The 19,304-nt window shown below is 41.8% G+C and overlaps 1 protein-coding gene across 1 annotated transcript in view; it reads left to right on the top strand.

Moving 5' to 3' along the window:
* EPB41L4B (erythrocyte membrane protein band 4.1 like 4B) overlaps positions 1-19,304 on the top strand; it is a 165,027-nt gene that overhangs the window by 99,473 nt on the left and 46,250 nt on the right. Inside the window, exons 7-8 of the mRNA XM_083188266.1 lie at positions 14,917-15,037; positions 17,486-17,573. Coding sequence (XP_083044392.1) covers positions 14,917-15,037; positions 17,486-17,573 — 209 coding nt within the window. The remainder of the gene's footprint in view (positions 1-14,916; positions 15,038-17,485; positions 17,574-19,304) is intronic.

The following is a 19,304-nucleotide window of genomic DNA, read 5'->3' as shown; positions in this document are numbered from 1 at the left end:
GGTGTATAGTGGAGTGGGCATATTATCCATAATTTTCTGGTGGGAGGACAGCTTGCTTGACTGCAGATATCTCCAGTTCCCAGAAATAGATTTATTAGATTTTAATGGAATTAAAAACTAGAGAATCCCACCTACCAAATGGTATTAGGGACTAGGGGATCAGAGTTCAGGAGGCAGAGCAATCTGCCAACGAGAATATAAAACTACATACCAGGTGTGTGGAGCTGGAGCAGTAACCAGCTGCTGGAAGGCTGATATCTCTGGTTCTGGGAACAGTAGAGACAAGCTACTAGTGTCTACCAATGGGGGGTAGTCCCAGCTTTTGGAATATACCCTCAGAGAAACTCTGAGTCAGACAGAACCTGAAATATCTGACTTGAAAGAGCAATTAACAGGCTTGGATGGGGACCACTGCTTTGAAGTCAGATATCTCCGGTTCCCAAGGGCCGATTTTTAAAATTCTTATACCCATGGAAAGAGGGGACCCTCAGCTTTCAGCCTAGTGCCCTTAGACTCCAGGGGGGTTTCTGGGTACCCAGAAACCCCCCCTGCGTGCGCTACTTAACAGTCAGAAGGTTAACAGAGTCCTTAGGTCGACTGGCGGAAGGTCAACAATGCAGAAGGTCGACATGGTTTTTTAAAATATTTTTCCCCCACTGTGGTTCCAGAACAGGCGGTAGGGTTCCTGCCCTACCATCCACTAGGGCATGGAGGGAGAATAGTGTTTTCCCTGAAGCATTGTGAGCGATGCGAGAGGCTGCCGTACACTTAGACAGTGTCCAGAACTAGATGTCTAGATCTAGACTCCTAAAAAAAAAAGTGTCGTCATTCTGTATTGTCGACCTTACGCTGGTCGACCTAAGGACCCTGACGACTTTCAGTCCCTGTCGACCTTCTGCCTGTAGACCTAAGGAGTGTTGACCTTTCTTTTTAGATGAGAGTGGTTAACTATACAAGGCAATACAATATTGGTATGTTTTATGGGAATGTTTGTACATAGTTGGTGAAATGTAACATTTTTGATCAAATAAAATGCAGCCCTGAAGACCAGATCACAAATAATATTTGCTACAGTATGCAGAGATTCCCACATCGTCTTCTGGTACAAAGTTCTTTCTAGATTATAGTTCTGACCTAAATAATCACACTAGCAGAATCTGAATCCGAATCAACCTTATTGGCCAGGTATACTCACGTATACTCAAAATTTGTCTGATATCAACAACTTGAACAGATCACAGACCTGATGTAACTGTTCCCCCTGCAATTTTCCACGCTTTCTAAGGCTAGACAGATACCTCACCATCCTTTGGAGCCTACATCTGTTGCTTTCATTGGTAAAACCATACCTACATCTGTTGCTTTCATTGGTAAAACCATACCAAACTGTAATCGAGGAACATAATACAGACTCTACTATAACAGAGTAAGAGAGAACCAACATCTTCTGAGGAACATGTAACTTCCTCAGTTGCCTCAGAAAATACCTCTGTTGTGCCTTTCTGACGATAGTGTCAATGTTGGACCCCTATTTAAGGTCCTGAATTTTTTTTAGACCCTATCAAGTTGAAGGAGTCTACCTTTGACACCACATGGTCAGCAATCACAAATGGTCACTTACTTCCTCCTAAAATCCACCACCATCTCCACTGTTTTAAGTGGGTTTAGCTCTACGTTATTACTGCTGCACCATAGTGCCAACCGGTCCACCTCCCTTCTATATGCAGACTTATCCCCATCCTTGATCAAACCAATGATGATGATGACCGAGTTGCAGTAGTCGGTGTGCAGGATAAAAAACATCCCTGGGAACACCTGTGCTGATTGTCCTCATAAATCATGTAAACTCCCATGCTTTCTCTACTTGTTTCCAGAAATCTAGAATCCATTATTATGTTCTGCTACCCCTAGATCAGGCATGTCCAATCTATGGCCCTCCAGCGGTTTTGAAACTACACATCCCAGCATGCCTTGAAAGCATTTTAGCATTCCCTAATAGCAAAATTGTTGCAAGGCATGATGGGACTTGTAGTTTTACTGCATCTGGAGGGCCATAGTTTGGACGTGCTTGCCCTAGATAAAGTAATTTAGGGTACAGGAGGCTTGGAACAATTGTGTTGAATGCTGAACTGAAATCAATGAACAGAACACTGGCATAGGTACCCATCAAATCCAGATGCTGCAGATTGTAGTGTAGCCCCATGTTGACCGGATCCACAACACACCTGTTTGTCCAATAAGCAAACTACAAGGGGTTCAAATGGAGACCAGTCGCTTAAACATAGAAACATAGATTTTGACGGCAGATAAGAACTACTTCGCCCATCTATTCTGCCCCTTTTTTAAACATGTTCCCTCATATATGAGACTTATTTCTTTATAAGGATATCAATATGCCTATCCCAAGCATGTTTAAATTGCTCTACTGTATTTGCCTCTGCCACCACTGCTTCTTTCAGATGGTTTAATACCAATCGCTCAAACATTTTCATGCCCACAGACATCAAGGCAATCAGGTTGTAGTCATTCAGTTCTGTAACAGTTATGGGCCCTACACAGAGTGATATTCTGGCATTTTCTGAGCGATTTCACATTATTTCATTAATTCAATCAGAAAATGCCTGAAAATCACTGTGAGTAGACCACACAGTGATTTAAATGCGCGGCCCCGTGGGTCTGTGTCTTCAGCTGATTAATAACCTGAATGCAGGTTAATGAATCGGTCAGGGCCAGTGTTCTTAACGGAGATCACTGCTCCTGATACCTTGACCTTAGATTTCTGAGCAAAACAGCATTGCTCAGAACGCTCTCCATACACACTTTGGAACATGTGTAGGGCTATTTAGTTTCTTCGGCTTGCTCAGATCCTGAAACAACATACTAGACCAAGTTGCCTCAGCTCTGTTTAATGTCTTGAACTGAATGTTGTGGCTGCATCTATAACAACATCACATTATATTATACAGCTGTTGTGGTTATGATTCAAGCCATTGGCTGAGTATGACAAAATACTGTAAAGGTGGCCATACACATGCAGATTTATCTGCAGATCTGTCTGGTTGGAATAAAAACATGGTTATGGATGAGAGCAAATGACAGTTGACCATTTGCTTGGAAAACTGACAAACTGTCACTCATCCATAACCATGTTTTTGTTCCAACCAGCCAGATCAGAAGATAAATCTTACTAGTGTATGGGCACCTTTAGTGTGTCTTCTGCAGTAAGAATAGTAATGTATGCAATCCCTGCTACCCCCGTTGTGCTACTCCCTCTATGGTGGGTTGACTCCTTTAAGTACCTGGGCATATACATAACCAATGACCCGACAGGCTATGTACCTCTCAATATACAGCCACAACTATTTTATTTAATCCCTTCAGTGGTGGTTTTTTTTGGGGGGGTAGCGCTCCCCACTGGGCGAGTTTTTTATGGGGAGCGCTCCCCACCACTACCTCCCCAGGTCCGGGCAGCTCCGCTGCACTGTCAATAAGCGGCTGAACGGACCTCTGCCCCCCCTCCGGGTTTCAATAAGAAACCGGGAGGGGGAAGAGGAGGTAGGAGGTGGCGCCGCAGAGGGGAGGGAGCCGGGCAGCGCAAAGCTGCCTGAGATCAGTGAGTGAAAACAGTGGCAATCCCGAGGAATTTTCCGGGCTTGCCAGACTGGGCACTGAGACACAGCCTGTAAAATTCTCGGGATTGCCACTGAAGGGATTAAAGTCTAGAATATCGGTGTGGGGTAAACTCCCCCTTATGGTGACGGGTAGGATTGCCTTAATAAAAATGATTGCCCAACCTAAGCTTCTCTGTCTTACAGCATTTTCCAGTTTATATACCTCTTAAGATATTTAGGCATGTTGATGGCATATTATTCTCTATCATATGGTCTGGCAAAAGGGCTTGCATAAAATCGCATACTTTGACGAGGACTCACGAGAGTGGAGGCATGGAGGTTCCATCCTTTAGACCACAGTGTGGCCCTCCAGATGTTGTGGAACTACATGTCCCAGCATACCCTGACAGTTTTGGCATGCTCTTATAGGAACAACTGTGGCAATGCATGTTGGAAGTTTGTATGTATGTAGTTTCACAACATCTGGAGGGCCACAGATTGAAGACCCATGCTTTAGACTGTACTACAAGGCGCAGATGCAGAGCCGGCCCTAGCCTAAATGACGCCCTAGGCAAGATTTTGGCTGGTGCCCCCTAGAACCGCCACTAGTTCCGCCTCTGACCCTGCTCCCCTTTCCCAGCACCATCAACCCTCATCATAGCAGTCATCGTTTTGGTGCTCCTACCCACAATATTTTAAATAGAAACAGCGCACACATTCGGTGTGCAGCCCAAACAGGGGTGTGTTCTTGCTGGAAAGGGGCATGGCCACACAATTTTACCCCCAATTCAAATTATGCCACACAGTAGTGCAACTTTATTCGGTACTTGTGTAGTTTAACGGCGCCAGCATGTGCTACTTCTGGCTTCTCCGCTCGCCACAACTATCTAAAATAAACTAACTTAACTCCATGTCAACATGGATAGTTCATACCCCCACTATCCATGTTGTCATGGAATTGATTTTACATAGCGTGGCGAGCGTAGCCAGCCACCGAGCCCGCAGCGTGGGCGAGCGAAGCGAGCCCCGCAAGGGGACTCAGACGCACGGCGCCATGCTGGTGCCGTGAAACTAAACAAGTACCCTTTATTCACATTATATCATGCGATGGTGTCCCTTATTCACGTTACATCACAATGTACTACCACTTTACCTTATATACATTACTCCTCACATTATTCACATTATACCTGTGCTGGCAGAGGAGATGAGCTGCTTCTGCTGTTGTCACTTAAGGGGAGGGGGCCCTGGGCCCCCACTGGGCCCTCCCATCAGACTTTGGCCTGGGTAATTTGTACCCCCTACCCCTTTCTCTCGCCACCCCTGATAATACCACACAGTAATGCCCCTTACACATGACACACATTATTAATGTCCTTATAACCATAATGCCCCTTACACATTATGACACACATAATGCCCCTTACACATATGTTGCACATTATTAATGCCCTTATACACATGACACACATAATGCCCATTACACATACGTTGCACATTATTAATGCCCTTATACTCATGACACACATAATGCCTGTTACACATATGTCACACATTATTAATGAATTTATACATGACACACATAATGCCCCTTACACATATGCCGAAAACTATTGCACAACCAACCCACCCGCAGACAGCACTCGCACAGCCGCTAACACTGTGACCTCTGCCTCTGCTTGGATACAGATGTTTCCTCATACATCTTGCCTCAATAGGCCATGCAGCTCCTGGCCAGTTCTGCTAACGCTGGGTGCCTTTTTTGCTGAAAATTCGTCTTATTTGCATTGTTATGACCAGCACACACAAGGAGCTTCCGATGATTAAAATGATATGTGGCATGAATATATTTTGTGTGTGACTGTGGCTGTACCTGCATACGGAATGCTATAACTTCCATGAATACACTATTTCATATGCAGATACAGCCTCACTCACACACAGAATATAGGCATGCTGCATATCATTTTAATTAGCAGAAGCTGCTGATGCCCCTAGGCATTCCAAATGCCCTAGGCAATTGCCTAGTTTGCCTATGCCTAAGGCCGGCCCTGCGCAGATGGCCCACTTGCTAGATTGGATTGGTGGGGATGTGCATTGCAAATTATGCTCCCGGGTGCTGTCTCCGGTGCTGCTGGGTCTTTGTCCAATGCAAATATTATTAAGTGACAATATTGCGCTCATTAAGATGCCTATCTTAAAACAGGCGGTGCCTATTTGGTGACAAGTAAATCGCATCCTTCATGCTACTGGGTATGATTCTGATACTCCATTGGATGGTTTTAGGGCCTTTCCGGAATTATTAGGTCTTCAAATTCTTGAGTTTTGGAGCCAATGGGGTATCACCTCGATTGGTCAAGTATACTCTGATGGTATTTTTAAGACATTTCAACAATTAAAGGTTGACTGTCCCATACGCAACATTCACTTCTTCCGTTACCTTCAACTTCGACACGCTCCCACGTTGCTTAATGCCTCCCCGGCTAAGTCACTATTGTTCTCATGCAATACGGGTAGAGCTATAGCTGTGGTTTACGCTGACCTCCTGTCTTCATAACATGGATCGGATCTACCCCACCTTAGGGAGACATGGGAGTTTGATATTGGCCCACTCTCTGAGGAGGCTTGGGAAATGGCCTTGTGTAGTCCATGCATCTCCACCACGTCCTCTAGATTTCAGCAAATCCAGTTGTATGTCTTGCATAGGGTATATTTGACACCGATTCGACTGCTTAGAATGGGCGGTAGGGTGGACTCTAAATGCCCCAAGTGTGGTTCCCCAGGGGGCTCCTATTGGCACCTTCTGTGGAGCTGCAGGACAGTGTCGCCATTTTGGCAGGAGGTCACCCGTGCCATCGCGGGTACAGGCATCCCCCAGGATGTTTTTAATCCTATGTTGTGCATCTTAGCAGTTATGGATGGGGGATGTTCTTGACAAACCCACTCAGCGCTATGTCATTAATGTATGTACCTTAGTAAAAGTTTGCATTGCAAGGTCATGGTTGGCTCCCAGTGGACCCACACTGAGAGAGTGGTTCCCTTTGACGAATGAGGTAGTCAGGCATGAAAATTTTGTTTATCTTTCAAGGGGCTCTGAGAAAAATACTACGACATTTGGAACAGGTGGATCGACTCAGCGATTATGTACCACCATACAGATCAGGACTGAATGTGATCACTAGGTCTACATTCCCCAACTATACTATGTTTTATCTATATAATTTCAAAATGTTCTAGTTATGATTGGGTGCTGTGTCCCGTATACTACAACTATACTCTTATGTGTTGCACAATCCTGTTTCTGTGCTGGGGTTTGGAGCGGACGCATACCGGGTATTTAATATACCATAATGGGACGATATGTACATGTGATTTCTTGTCTGAGTACAATATTATAAAACACACTACATCATGTCAGTTTGTGAGCTGAGCTTGTTTATTGTATTGTTGTACATGCCAAACCTACAAAAAGAACAGCTGCTCCGTGATACTACTTTTACTGTACCCCTGTATAAGTATTTTATGTTATGTTGCTTTACGTTTTTATTTTTATTTGTAGTTGTTTTGTATATGTAACCTTGTTGCAACAAAACAGTTCAAACGCCAATAAAAATGTATTGAATTAAAAAAAGAATAGTAATGTAGCTTTATATTTAGTATCAGCATGCTATTATTTATATTGCCATACAGGAGAGGGTCCCAAGTTTTAGTTGGTTAACAATCTTTAGTTTTTTAGTTCCCAGACCGCAAAATGATCTACTTGTAATTCTGAAATGCTGTATACAGTAGGTGCCCATACACGGAGCGATGAACTCTGTACTCCGTTTTTGTAGTAGATTGTACTGTATATAGTACAAAAACCATACAATGTGCTACAGCAAAGTGCTAGATACGTTGCAATCTCATACAAAAAGTACGGGCTGCACAGACTTTCTGTGCTGTGCGATGTGATGTGCGAGGGAGCACACATCACACCCGAAAAATGCACCATGTATGGGCACCTTATACCCTTGCTAGAAATGTGACTCTTCTATGGACCATTTGTTTTATTGTAGAAGTGAATACAACCCTAAATCTTCCTGATCTATAGGTCTTGATTTAAGTTATTGTGTTTAAAATTTTCTAAAACCATTTTTCTATGTAAATCAGGGTTGCCACACATTTTTTTTTGTATTCCCTATTGTGTTGCTTGTTTGATACAAGTGCATTTAGGTCAATATTCTTTGCTAATCATAACAAAGCTGTAGGCTCAGCAAGCTAGAGACATGAGGACAAAGGAAGCTCTTATATTGTAATTGCAACTTCTTAAAACCCTGTAATTTCCACAATTTAATAGGTCATATGGCATATTATTGTGAAAATAAAGTAGGTGCTAATATAAATAGAAGTAAAACAAATTGCCATGGTAACCATTAAGAGACCTGTTTCAGCAAAACTAGATTTAGAACTATTTGCAATTTCACACCTGAATACAGTTTTTACTGGACACTTCATATATAGTAGTTCATTGCCTTTTACAATTACACAGTATCTGGTGCAGAATACTGGTATACAGGTTGAGTATCCCTTATCCAAAATGCTCGGGACCAGGAGAATTTTAGATAACGGATTTATTCCATATTTTAGAATATTTATGTATTTCAATTATGTATTTTGAGTATCTTAAACACATCAACTGCATGAAATACACACAAATATATTTTATTTGTGCATAAAACAAGGTTTAAAAACATGAAACCAAATGTGTGTACAATCTCAGATCCTGCATTTGAATGTCAAGCAATCTGTGTCTTGCCCATATTTAGTGCCAGTTACATATCATGTCCTCAGTAGTGCTGGTACAAATGTCTTCAGTAAGTTTTTAACAAACCACAAAAAAAAAATTCTGGAATATCTGGGTTTCGGAATTATTTGGATAAAAGATACTCAACCTGTATTTCAGTGGATTGTAGTGATAGTTGGGTAATAGTATATATTAGCTTCTTTTTCTATATAGAAAACAAGTTGAGATCCAGAAGATTTTAATGTCTCAGTAGATTGTCATGTTCTTGAACATGTCAAATAAGGCATATGAATTACGATGACCAGGCTACAGTATTTAGGCATTCTGGTTATTGGCAAACGTTATGATAAATGAGGTAGGTTTCAAATAACACTTCCATCTAATTTGAGATTACAAAGCAGCTACATTTTATATTGGGCCCTTTGAAGGTGTCTTCATGTAGAAATGGTGCTTGACTAAAATAATTTCTCTTAAGCTTGGAACACATCTACAGAATTTTCTGCCCGCTCTTTCGACCCAGATGTACCAAAAAAACAATGCAATGCAGGATAAGTAGATGGTATTTAAATATTGCTGAATCAGTGATCATCACAATTGAATAACCTCATCGAGGCAGAAACTGTAGGTTAGATGTCCCTTCGCAGCCTACCACCTTGAGTTGTAATTTTGGTAAATTTAGCAAATTTGTTAAAGGCAGAGCAAGAGATGAGCAGTCAGGATGAGGAATTACTGTCACCCCCTGTTCTAGATTGATTTGATATTGTCATATGTAACCAACATTCTACATACCTGATCTGGGCTGCAGATTATTCCACCCCATGTCCTAGATTGATTTGATATTGTCATAGGTAATTGTTCATTCTGCACACTGCTTCAGATATCAGAAGTGTGTTATTGGCAAACTTCATTTTACAAGTTAACTAGAAAATCTCTCTTGCCTTTGTGAAGGGAGGTACTTCATATAATTCATAATGATACATGTTATTTTGGAATGCCATTGGTTGTTTGTTAGCCATTTTTATTACTTTTCATTGTAGTAGGGGTTAAAGTCCAATTAAGCAGAGCACATGCAATGCATTTAAGGATCATTGCATAGGCTATGGCTGGTTTAGGCTGTGTGCACGGTATATAGCTGTGTGACAATATTTGAAGGGCATAATTTTAAAGAGCGGCTTCATTTTAAACATAACTGCAGCGTTTTACCGAAGTGAAACAGAAGGAGAAATAACAACCACTACTCTGAAAACCAAAGGACTGCTTTGAGTGAGTTCACTTTATCCTCACTACATACTACTCCTGCCTGCTTAATTTGGATATTCTTTCATAATAACAACAACACCTTTTGACATCAGAAAGAACATTCTGTAACCATTAATGCTTGTATTTGCACTGTCAGACTTAAAAATGCCCAACTATGCCTCCAACTCAACTGTCCTGCACTTCCGATGTCAGTAGGTGTCTCCCAAGGTTCTGTTCTTGGTCCTCTTCTCCTCCTCTCTCTCTATACGCCCTCTCTGGGTGAGCTCATTTGCTCACTCGACTTACTTCAAATATCACTTTTATGCTGATAATACTCCACTCTACCTCTCCTTTCCTGATCTTTCTCCCTCTATCCTCACTTATTTCCAAATGTCTCTCTTCTATCTATTCTTGGATGATCCATCGCTTTCTTAGACTTCAAATGTCTAAGACGGAACTGATTGTCTTCCCACCCTCCTGCATAAAATCCAACCATCTTTCATCCTAACAGTCTATTTATGCTCACTGCTACCCCTTCTGTGTCACCCCTGTCTGTCTTACCCTCCCCTTTAGAATGTAAGCTCTCACAAGAAGGACCCTAACTCCACATGTGCCTTTCTTTGAATATATAAACCTCTGCCCCCCTGATAATTGCTTCAGTGTCCTGTCCCCTGATGTAACTATCCTTATTTACCATGTACTTGTCCTAAATTGTCTTGTACTGTCATTCGTTATTTGTTTTTTTTTTTGCTAATTTATGTATTGTTAGGCGCTGTGGAACCCTTGTGGCACCATATAAATAAAATATAATAGCCTCAATGTTAGGCTAAAGTGAGAAACGTGAAGCAAAAGGCAATAAGTTAAAAGAGTAGGTGATGGCCAAAGAGAGGGAATGTGGGGTTGGAGTAATCAAAGTGTCACAATGTGTAAAGAATCAATTGAGTGCCAAGGTGAGAAGGTCCATTGGGAGAAACAAATGATGAAGTGATTTTAAGAAGTTTAGAGGCAGTGGATTCTGTGGGGAGACTGGTGTTAAAGTCACCTAAGATAATGGAGGGAAGATCTGAAGGGTGTGGATCGTATTGTAAACCTGACTTAGGTCGACAACGTTGGGTCAACAGACAGCAAGGTCGACATTGATGAAGGTCGACAGGTGTCTAGGTCGACATAGGTTTAGGTCGACAAATGCATTAGGTCAAAATGGGTTAGGTCGAGAGGTCGACATGGGGTTTTTCACCTTTTTTTGGACACAGTGGGAAGTCAACTGCAGCCCCTCGCTCCGCTCGCAATGCTTAGGGCACACTATTTTGTTCTCCCACCACGCCCTAGTGGATGGTAGGGCACGAAATCCCGCATGTCGGCTCAAAAACAGTGAAAAAACCCATGGTGACCAGTCGACCTTGTCCCATTTCGACCTAAACACCTTTCGACCTTCATCCATGTCGACCTAGAACCCTGTCGACCTAATGACTGTCGACCTAAGTTGGGTCGACAATACGACCATTTCCCGATCTGAAGAGAAGTGAGCGAGCCAGGATGGAAATTTTGTCAAGGAATGTGTGCAGGTAGAGCCCGAAGGATGGTAAATGGCAGCTACTCAAAGGTGAATAGGTTGTATGAGTTGTATAGTATGGATCTCAAATGTATAGAATGTAATTTTTTTTTCTTTTTTGGAGGTTAGGAATGGTCAGGTGCATTTATTATTTATTTATTAAGTTTCTTATATAGCGCATACATATTGCGCAGCGCTTTTACAGAGAATATTTGAACATTCACATCAGTCCCTGCCCCAGTGGAGTTTACAATCTATATTCCCTACCACATGTATACGCACACACATTCCTTCTAGGTGTAGCTGGTAGATTAAAGGACTCAACCCATTGTTACCCTTGGGACAGGAAGTATGCAAGAATATGATGCCACCAGAGGAGAGAGCAGCCAGAGAAATTGTGTCAGAGGAAAAAAAATCCAGGTATTAGCTAGGAGATTCAGGGATATGGAAAGGTCATTAATCTGAACCAGTTTATTACAGAAAGATTTGGCATTCCAGAAGACACATGAGAAATGGACAGTGTTTTTAGAGATTTGGAAAAGATTATAAGGGTTTATGTAGTGTTGAGCTACGATTGCTTAGAGGGAGGAGAATAAAGAGTGTAATGATGATGGTGCTGACTCCTGAGTTAGGAAGGGAAACTGCAGTAGGTGGAGAGGGAGGGAATTTAATGTTATGTGGATGGAGGAGAGATGACATGAAGAGGAAGAAGAGAGCAGGGCTTAATGACGGGGTTGCAGACCCATGGTGGGACAGTACTGCATGAAAGTGGGGTAACAGGAGAAGAGGTGGAAGGTTAGCATTGGGGTGAAAGCAGAATGAGATGAGGGAGAGAGTAGGAGGTGAAGAGGAGACTATTGGGGGGGGGGGGGGATAGAGGTGGGAACAGTAGGCACAATAAAGGCTTAATTAGACACTGCTGGAGGGAGTTGAAGAACACTTGGACATAGGAGTTTATTTACTAATACTCCTTTTACACCAAAAATTCAGAATCCGACCGGCATTTGGAAGAAGGATCCAAGCCGGGTCGGATCCGGGATTTACACCGTTTACACTGCGGTGCCCACCCGCAGTGTAGACGGAGGCGGCGCTTGGAGTTGACATCATCTCCAAGCACCGGGACCGCAGTCATCCAAGCGAGGACCGCTGATCGCCATGCTGGGGGCAGCCCAGCACCAAGGTAAGCTGCTGGGCTACCCCCAGCCCCTGTGCCCCCCCCCCCCAGCCGTCTTCCGGGAGGTGAATGGATGCCGCACACAGGCATCCATTCACCTCCTCCACTACCGCCACCGCTGCTGTCTGCAGAGTAAAGCAGACAGTAGCGCAGGCTGTCTGTGCCCTCCCGTCCAACCTGCGGGTGCTGGGGTCGGCAGGTTGGATGACCCCCATTCATGTAAATGGGAGCCGGGTCGGATGACCCGGCATACCCATTTACACCGCCCTCTACCCAGATCCTAGCCATTTTCTACCCAGGTCAGGACCTGGGTAGAAGTCCCATGTAAAGGGACACGGCGTGTCCCATTTACACCGCGTTTGAACCGCCCAAGACCCGGATTTTGCAGCGGTGTAAAAGGGGTATAAGATGAGTTCTATTGAAGATGGGATGTTACCCATAGCAACCAATCAGAATCTACTACTTAATAATTTAGCACGTTCTAGAAGATAAGAGATCAAATCTGATTGGTGTCTATGGGCAACATCCAAACGTCGATTGAACTCCCAGTACAGTACAAATGCAAATTAGGACAAGTTCATGGTAAATAAGACATTTGCAGAAGTGGACACTGACACAATTATAACAGTGGCAGAGATATATTCTTAGAAAAGCACATGAATAAAGAGGGCCCTGCTCGTTAGAGCTGACATTCTAAAGGGAAGGGGCAGACAACTTGACTATTAGGGGTAAATTTACTAAAGCTGATAAAAGTCAAGAGAGCTGATGTTGCCCATAGCTACCTATTATATTCTGTCTATCATTTTCTAGGATGCTTCAAAAAATTGGTTGCTATGGACAACACCATCTGGTTTTTTTTTTAAGAAGCTTAGTAAATTTACCTCTTACATATGAGAGGCATGATTTTTAAACGTATGAAGGCAAAATGGCATTGGTATAGAATGTACCTTCAGATGCTTGTGAAAAACTGAAAGTACAAGTCTGCATAGTTGCAAGTGAAGTGGGAAGATCTTGCAGTATTCAAATAGTCTTAAGGTCCATACACACTATGATCACGTTCATCACTGCGGGGAAAGCCGCTCAGTGCATACACACTGAGTGGCTTTCCCTCTGCCCGGCGCCGACGGGGGAGGGGGGGGGGGACGGCGCATAGTGGAGAGCTATGCAAAGCCTTCCTGAAAGCCGCTCATCTGCTGGTACAACCAGCAGATGAACGGCTTTCCCGGCGATGTTGCGGGAGCCATACACACTGGGCGGCTTTGAGCTGAAAGCCGCTCAAACCTCCTGTTTTGAGCGACTTTCTGCTCAAATTCACCCAGTCTGTATGGGCCTTATTGTCAAGTTTCTATAGATTTGGGATTTTGTGCGAGGCTGACGAGTTTCTTTTTGTATGATCTTCTAGTGGTTCTTAACCTGAGTTTGATCGAACCCCAGGGGTTCGGTGAGTCAGTCTCAGGAGTTCAGCGGATGTGTGTGTCCATTCCGTTCATCAGGGTTGCCAGGTGCCTTAATATACTTGGCATTCACACAATACTTCAGTGTTTAACCTTAAGAAACTGAAGGCTATTGATGAATACTTATGGCAAATTCTAGTATTTATTACATAGTTTATGCAAAAAAAATGCTATACATGGCACGACCTGGCAGCTCTGCCGTTCATCCCACTCGTATGATTTGTGACCACTCAGCATGGCCATCATTGGCTGCTTGCTTGCCCTTGATATCTGTGCTGCAGGGAACTTGGGGCCTGACCCTGGTTCACTTGGAAAAGTAAATTCTCTCTCTAATGGAAAAAATCATGTGCACTGCAGGTGGGGCTGATGTAACATGTGCAGAGAGAGTTAGATTTGGGTGGGGTTTGTACTTCAAACTGATGTTTATATTGCAGTGTAAAAATAAAGCAGCCAGTATTGACTCTGCACAGAAACAAAATGACACCCAAATCTAACTCTCTCTGCACATGTGACATCGGTCCCATCCCAAGTCAGTGAGTCAGTATTTATATTTATTTTTGATCATTAGTCAAATGATCCACGTTTTAAACATATGTTAAAAGGTTTATATTAATATATTTATTGCTCTTGTAGAATTGGTATTTTAGCTATTGTCCGGTCATTATAATAAATGTGTTTTTAAATGTTTGAAATACAGTATGATGGTGTAGTGTGAATTCTTCCATAAAAGCCTGAAATTAAAAAGCGCAGATAGTAGATATAAAAAGTGTCTCTTTATTTGATGATTGATGCAATACATTAATATGCAATTACAAGCATATTCACCTTTTATTCTGCTGTAACCCCATTTGCCATAAATATATAATTACCTCAATTACCCAGATTACATTTTTTGGTGTAAAAATATTTTGTGATTAACAATGTTGGAGAAAATAGCACATGCTTCATTACAGGAACTAGTGCTACATATACTACTATCAGGAAGTAGTGGGTTATTATACTGCTAAAATTTATACAATTTTAAGTGTAAGGGAAAGGTTGAATTGTTTGGGCACCCAACCCAATACTAAAAAGTATAATTGTTCTGTTTTATTTTGTGGTAGCTGAACTAGGTGAGTGTGAGCACTCAGAATACACCCCAGAACTGGTTTCTGAATTCAGATTTATCCCAAATCAAACTGAAGCTATTGAACTTGATATATTTCAGAAATGGACAGAATGCAGGTACTGTATGGAACTTTTCTCCACGTTCTCTAGAAAAATCTAATAAATGAATAAGCTACATAAAGTAACAGCTAATCAACTCCTAAAGTTGATTGGCCAAGCCAGGTTCCAGGGAATGGGTGGTATATTACTGGTGAATTACCGTTTTTTTGTACCTTTCACAACGGGTTCAATGTGAAAGGGGTTTAACTTGTTCTGACCCGTTTTAAGAAATGTTTCAAAAAGCGGGTCAAAGCAGGTTTTGCAGTATAAGTTAGGACCTGATTTGGTTGGTAGATTATCTCTCTCCACTTTATCACTCTCCAAAGTTTAGTAAATCTGTTCCCCAAAGTGTGTCTTAAATTGTAATGATCTTAGCAGTTACTAAATATGCTGCCAACCACAATGCTGATGGCGGATTCGGTATGAAATACTGACGGTCAAAATCCCAACAGCTATTGACCGATGGTCAAAATACCGACCTTTAAAATCCCAACAAGGTCAAAATACCGACATGGTCAAAATACTGAAATTTAAAATCCCGACAAGGTCAAAATACCGACATATAGAATGTAGACAGGTGAAAAAGTCAACATGACTTTTGGTCAACAGGTCGCAAGGTTGATATGTTTTTTTTTTTTTAAATTTGACCCGAACGTCGACATGGACACAGTTGCAAGTCAACCCCAGCCTTCGCTTCGCTCACAATGCTTCAGGGCACATTATCTTATTCCCCCCCATCATGCCCTAGTGCAGGGCTGGGCAACACACCGGCCCTCCAGATGTTAATGAACTACACATCCCAGGATGCTTTGCATTAGTTTTGGTATGTGGCCATGCTGAAACTGATGCAAGGCATCCTGGTATGTGTAGTTAATTAACATCTGGAGGGCCGGTGTTGCCCAGCCCTGCCCTAGTGGATGGTAGGGCATGAAATACCGCCTGTCGGCACGTCGGGTCAAAAAAAACTGTGAAAACCATGTCGACCATGGCATAGCAAAAACCTCGATAATGGAAATGCTGTAGATGTGATTTTCCTAGATTTCGCTAAAGCATTTGATACTGTCCCACATAAGAGATTGATTAATAAAATGGAGAACCTAGGATTGGGTGAAAATATTTGCAGATGGGTAGGGAATTGGCTATGTAATAGAAAACAAAGAGTGGTTGTGAATGGTGCCATATCAGATATGATACCGGTACTAAGTGGAGTGCCCCAGGGTTCGGTTTTGGGGCCCATTTTGTTTAACATTTTTATTAACGATATTGGGATAGGGTTACTCAGCAATGTATCCATCTTTGCGGATGATACAAAACTTAGCAAAGTCATCAAATCATCAGAAGATGTCACCATGCTTCAAAATGATCTTGCAATTCTAGATGAGTGGGCAAAAAAATGGAAGATGAGGTTCAATGTAGATAAATGTAAGGTTATGCACTTTGGGAGACACAACCAGTGTGCAAGTTACAACCTTAGTGGAGAGGAACTGGGTAATTCCATACTTGAAAAGGATCTAGGAGTCCAAATAGACAGCAAACTAGGATGTAGTGCCCATTGTAATGTAGCTACAAAAAAGGCCAACAAAATTCTGGCATGTATTAAGAGGGGAATGGAAACTAGGGACTCATGGGTAATTATGCCACTATATAAAGCATTGGTGAGACCTCATCTAGAGTACGGAGTACAGTTCTGGGCCCCACACTATAAAAAGGACATCATAGAATTAGAAAAAGTCCAAAGGCGAGCAACAAAGCTTATTAGGGGAATGGAGAATTTAAGCTACGGGGAGAGATTAAGCAATTTGGGACTATTTACATTAGAAAAGAGACGTTTAAGGGGGGACATGCTCAACATGTACAAGTATATCAAGGGCCAATATAAGGAACTGTCACACACCCTATTTTCTACTAGAAAGGAATCTAGGACGCGAGGGCATGAGTATAGATTAGAAGAAAAAAGATTTCATTCAGCTAGTAGAAATAATTTCTTTACGGTCAGAACAGTCAAACTCTGGAACTCTCTTCCCAGAGAGGTGGTAACGGCTGGCTCATTAAATGCGTTCAAGGCAAAGTTGGACAAACATTTACTGGAGAAAAACATCCATTGGTAAAAATAAGAAATATAAATTGTCTGTAAAATACCAGAACCTACCAAATCAGCAATGGATATCTATACCAGGTTGAACTAGATGGACGCAAGTCTTTTTTCAGCCTTACCTACGATGTAACCAAAAGTCATGTTGACTTTTCCACCTGTCTACATTCTATATGTCGGTATTTTGACCTTGTCAGGAATTTAAATGTCGGGATTTTGACCTTCGGTTAATGGTTGTCGGTATTTTCACCGTCAGGATTTTGACTGCATCCCTGACGGCATGCTACACGTGTGTGTGTGTGTGTGTGTGTGTGTGTGTGTGTAGATGTTTTGTAAGGTTTTAAGTTTTTTTTTTTTAATCTTTTGTCTCTAAGGGGGAAAACACCAGCTCAGGCAGAACTTTGTTATCTGAACAAAGCAAAGTGGCTTGAAATGTATGGAGTAAATATGCATGTTGTAAAGGTAACATAGTTGTTTTAAATGTATTACATTCTATACACCTGATTTATGTAGACTTGTATACTGCCAGAATTAATAAGTATAAAGTACATGACGGAGCTTAAAGAGGCGTTGGAGAGTTGGGGGAACTTATTGTGCAGGGCCAAGGTGGAGGTTGAACTAGTTCTAACTTGCCATTACAGATGGTGGAACTCAGTTCTACTATGTCTCCCCCTGCACGCACATACACGCTTTATCCCCTGGTTTATGCAAACAACCAGAATACAATGTTTCTAAGATAGTCTTATTCTTGCGTCCTTTACGCATTTGGGGCCTTATTCTAGTTCACTCTTTCTGACAAAATCCTTCTGACAAAGCCATGTGCACTGCAGGTGGGGCAGATGTTACTTGTGCAGAAAGAGTTCGATTTGGGTGGGGTTTTACTTCAAAGTGAGATCTATATTGCAGTGTAAAAATAAAGCAGTCAGTATTTTCCCTACACAGAAACAAAATAACTCACCCAAATCTAATTATATGCACATCAGACGCATCTGTCCCCCTGCAGTGCACATGGTTTTGTCCACCTAAGAAGGATTTTGTCAGAAAGAGTGAACTAGAATACGGCCTTAAGTCCTCTTTTCTTTAGATCAGAATTGCAAATGATTAGCTGTTTTCTTAAATATATTGTATCTAGTGCACTAAATGATGGTCCTTAACAGAAATTCCTCCAAATTGTTCAAATCTTTTTATAGAGCATGGTATAAAACCTCACTGAAACCAATATCTTATTACTGTGGGTATGTGCTGACAAGATCCGATTAAAAAAAAAAAAAAAAAAAAGAAACTCTGAAAAGCCCATGGCTTGAGTAAAAAAAACCTCATCCGTCTGATGTTTTCCAGGGCTCACATACACATATGCACACTCTATTGAACACACAAACCATTATAGGCATTCGCATACACTTACATACCCTCTGATACTGGAGTACAGATCCCAATGCTAAATGAGAAGACATTGCTTTGGCAGTAGGATGTCTCTGTGATTTTATATTTTTTTAATTAACCTTTTTTAGCAAAAATAAGATTTGCTCTTGAGATTTTATAGATTTAAACACCGCTCATTCTCTGTCATGAATAGCAAAACCTTCCGGGTCTATTTCCTGCCATCAATTGAAACCCCCCGACTATATCTATCTGTCTGTGTATATATATATATATATATATATATATATATATATATATATATATACTGACACAGATACCCCAGCAGAGTAAATTGTGTGGGAGCTTGATTCGCCTCTTATTTGTCCATAAGACCTTGATTACAATGTCACAGACCTAAAGGAACCTTGAGAAAATTTACGTGGAATTCCCATTTATGACTTGTAAAAAAAGCGCTTTGATTTGTTCCAATGTCAGAACTGAACAACCCCTGATGAAGTCACATGCTGACGAAGCGCATTGGGTTTCCTCCTATGTGAAAATAATCCAGCTCTGTGAACAAGTGTCGCAAACATCATAACAAAGCATCGGCTGTAAAGTGAAAACGTTATCATCTTTTAAGAACCTTTTTATGAAAATAAATATTTTCAAGGACTTTTGGGACTTTTTATTATTGTTGATGACCCGAGAAGGTTTTATAGTGTAAGAAGTCATCCTGTGGCGCCATCAATTCTTTGTTGTAGTATTTTTGTGGTTTCCATGCCAACTGGAAACAGTGTGTGATAGGCAGCCTTTATATTTTTATTGGAAACT

Source organism: Crinia signifera, chromosome 5, assembly GCF_055691185.1.
Source record: "Crinia signifera chromosome 5, ASM5569118v1, whole genome shotgun sequence".
In the NCBI taxonomy this organism is placed as follows: domain Eukaryota; kingdom Metazoa; phylum Chordata; class Amphibia; order Anura; family Myobatrachidae; genus Crinia; species Crinia signifera.
The sequence above is the reverse complement of the archived record's forward strand: the minus strand, read 5'-3'. Positions and strand labels throughout refer to the sequence as shown.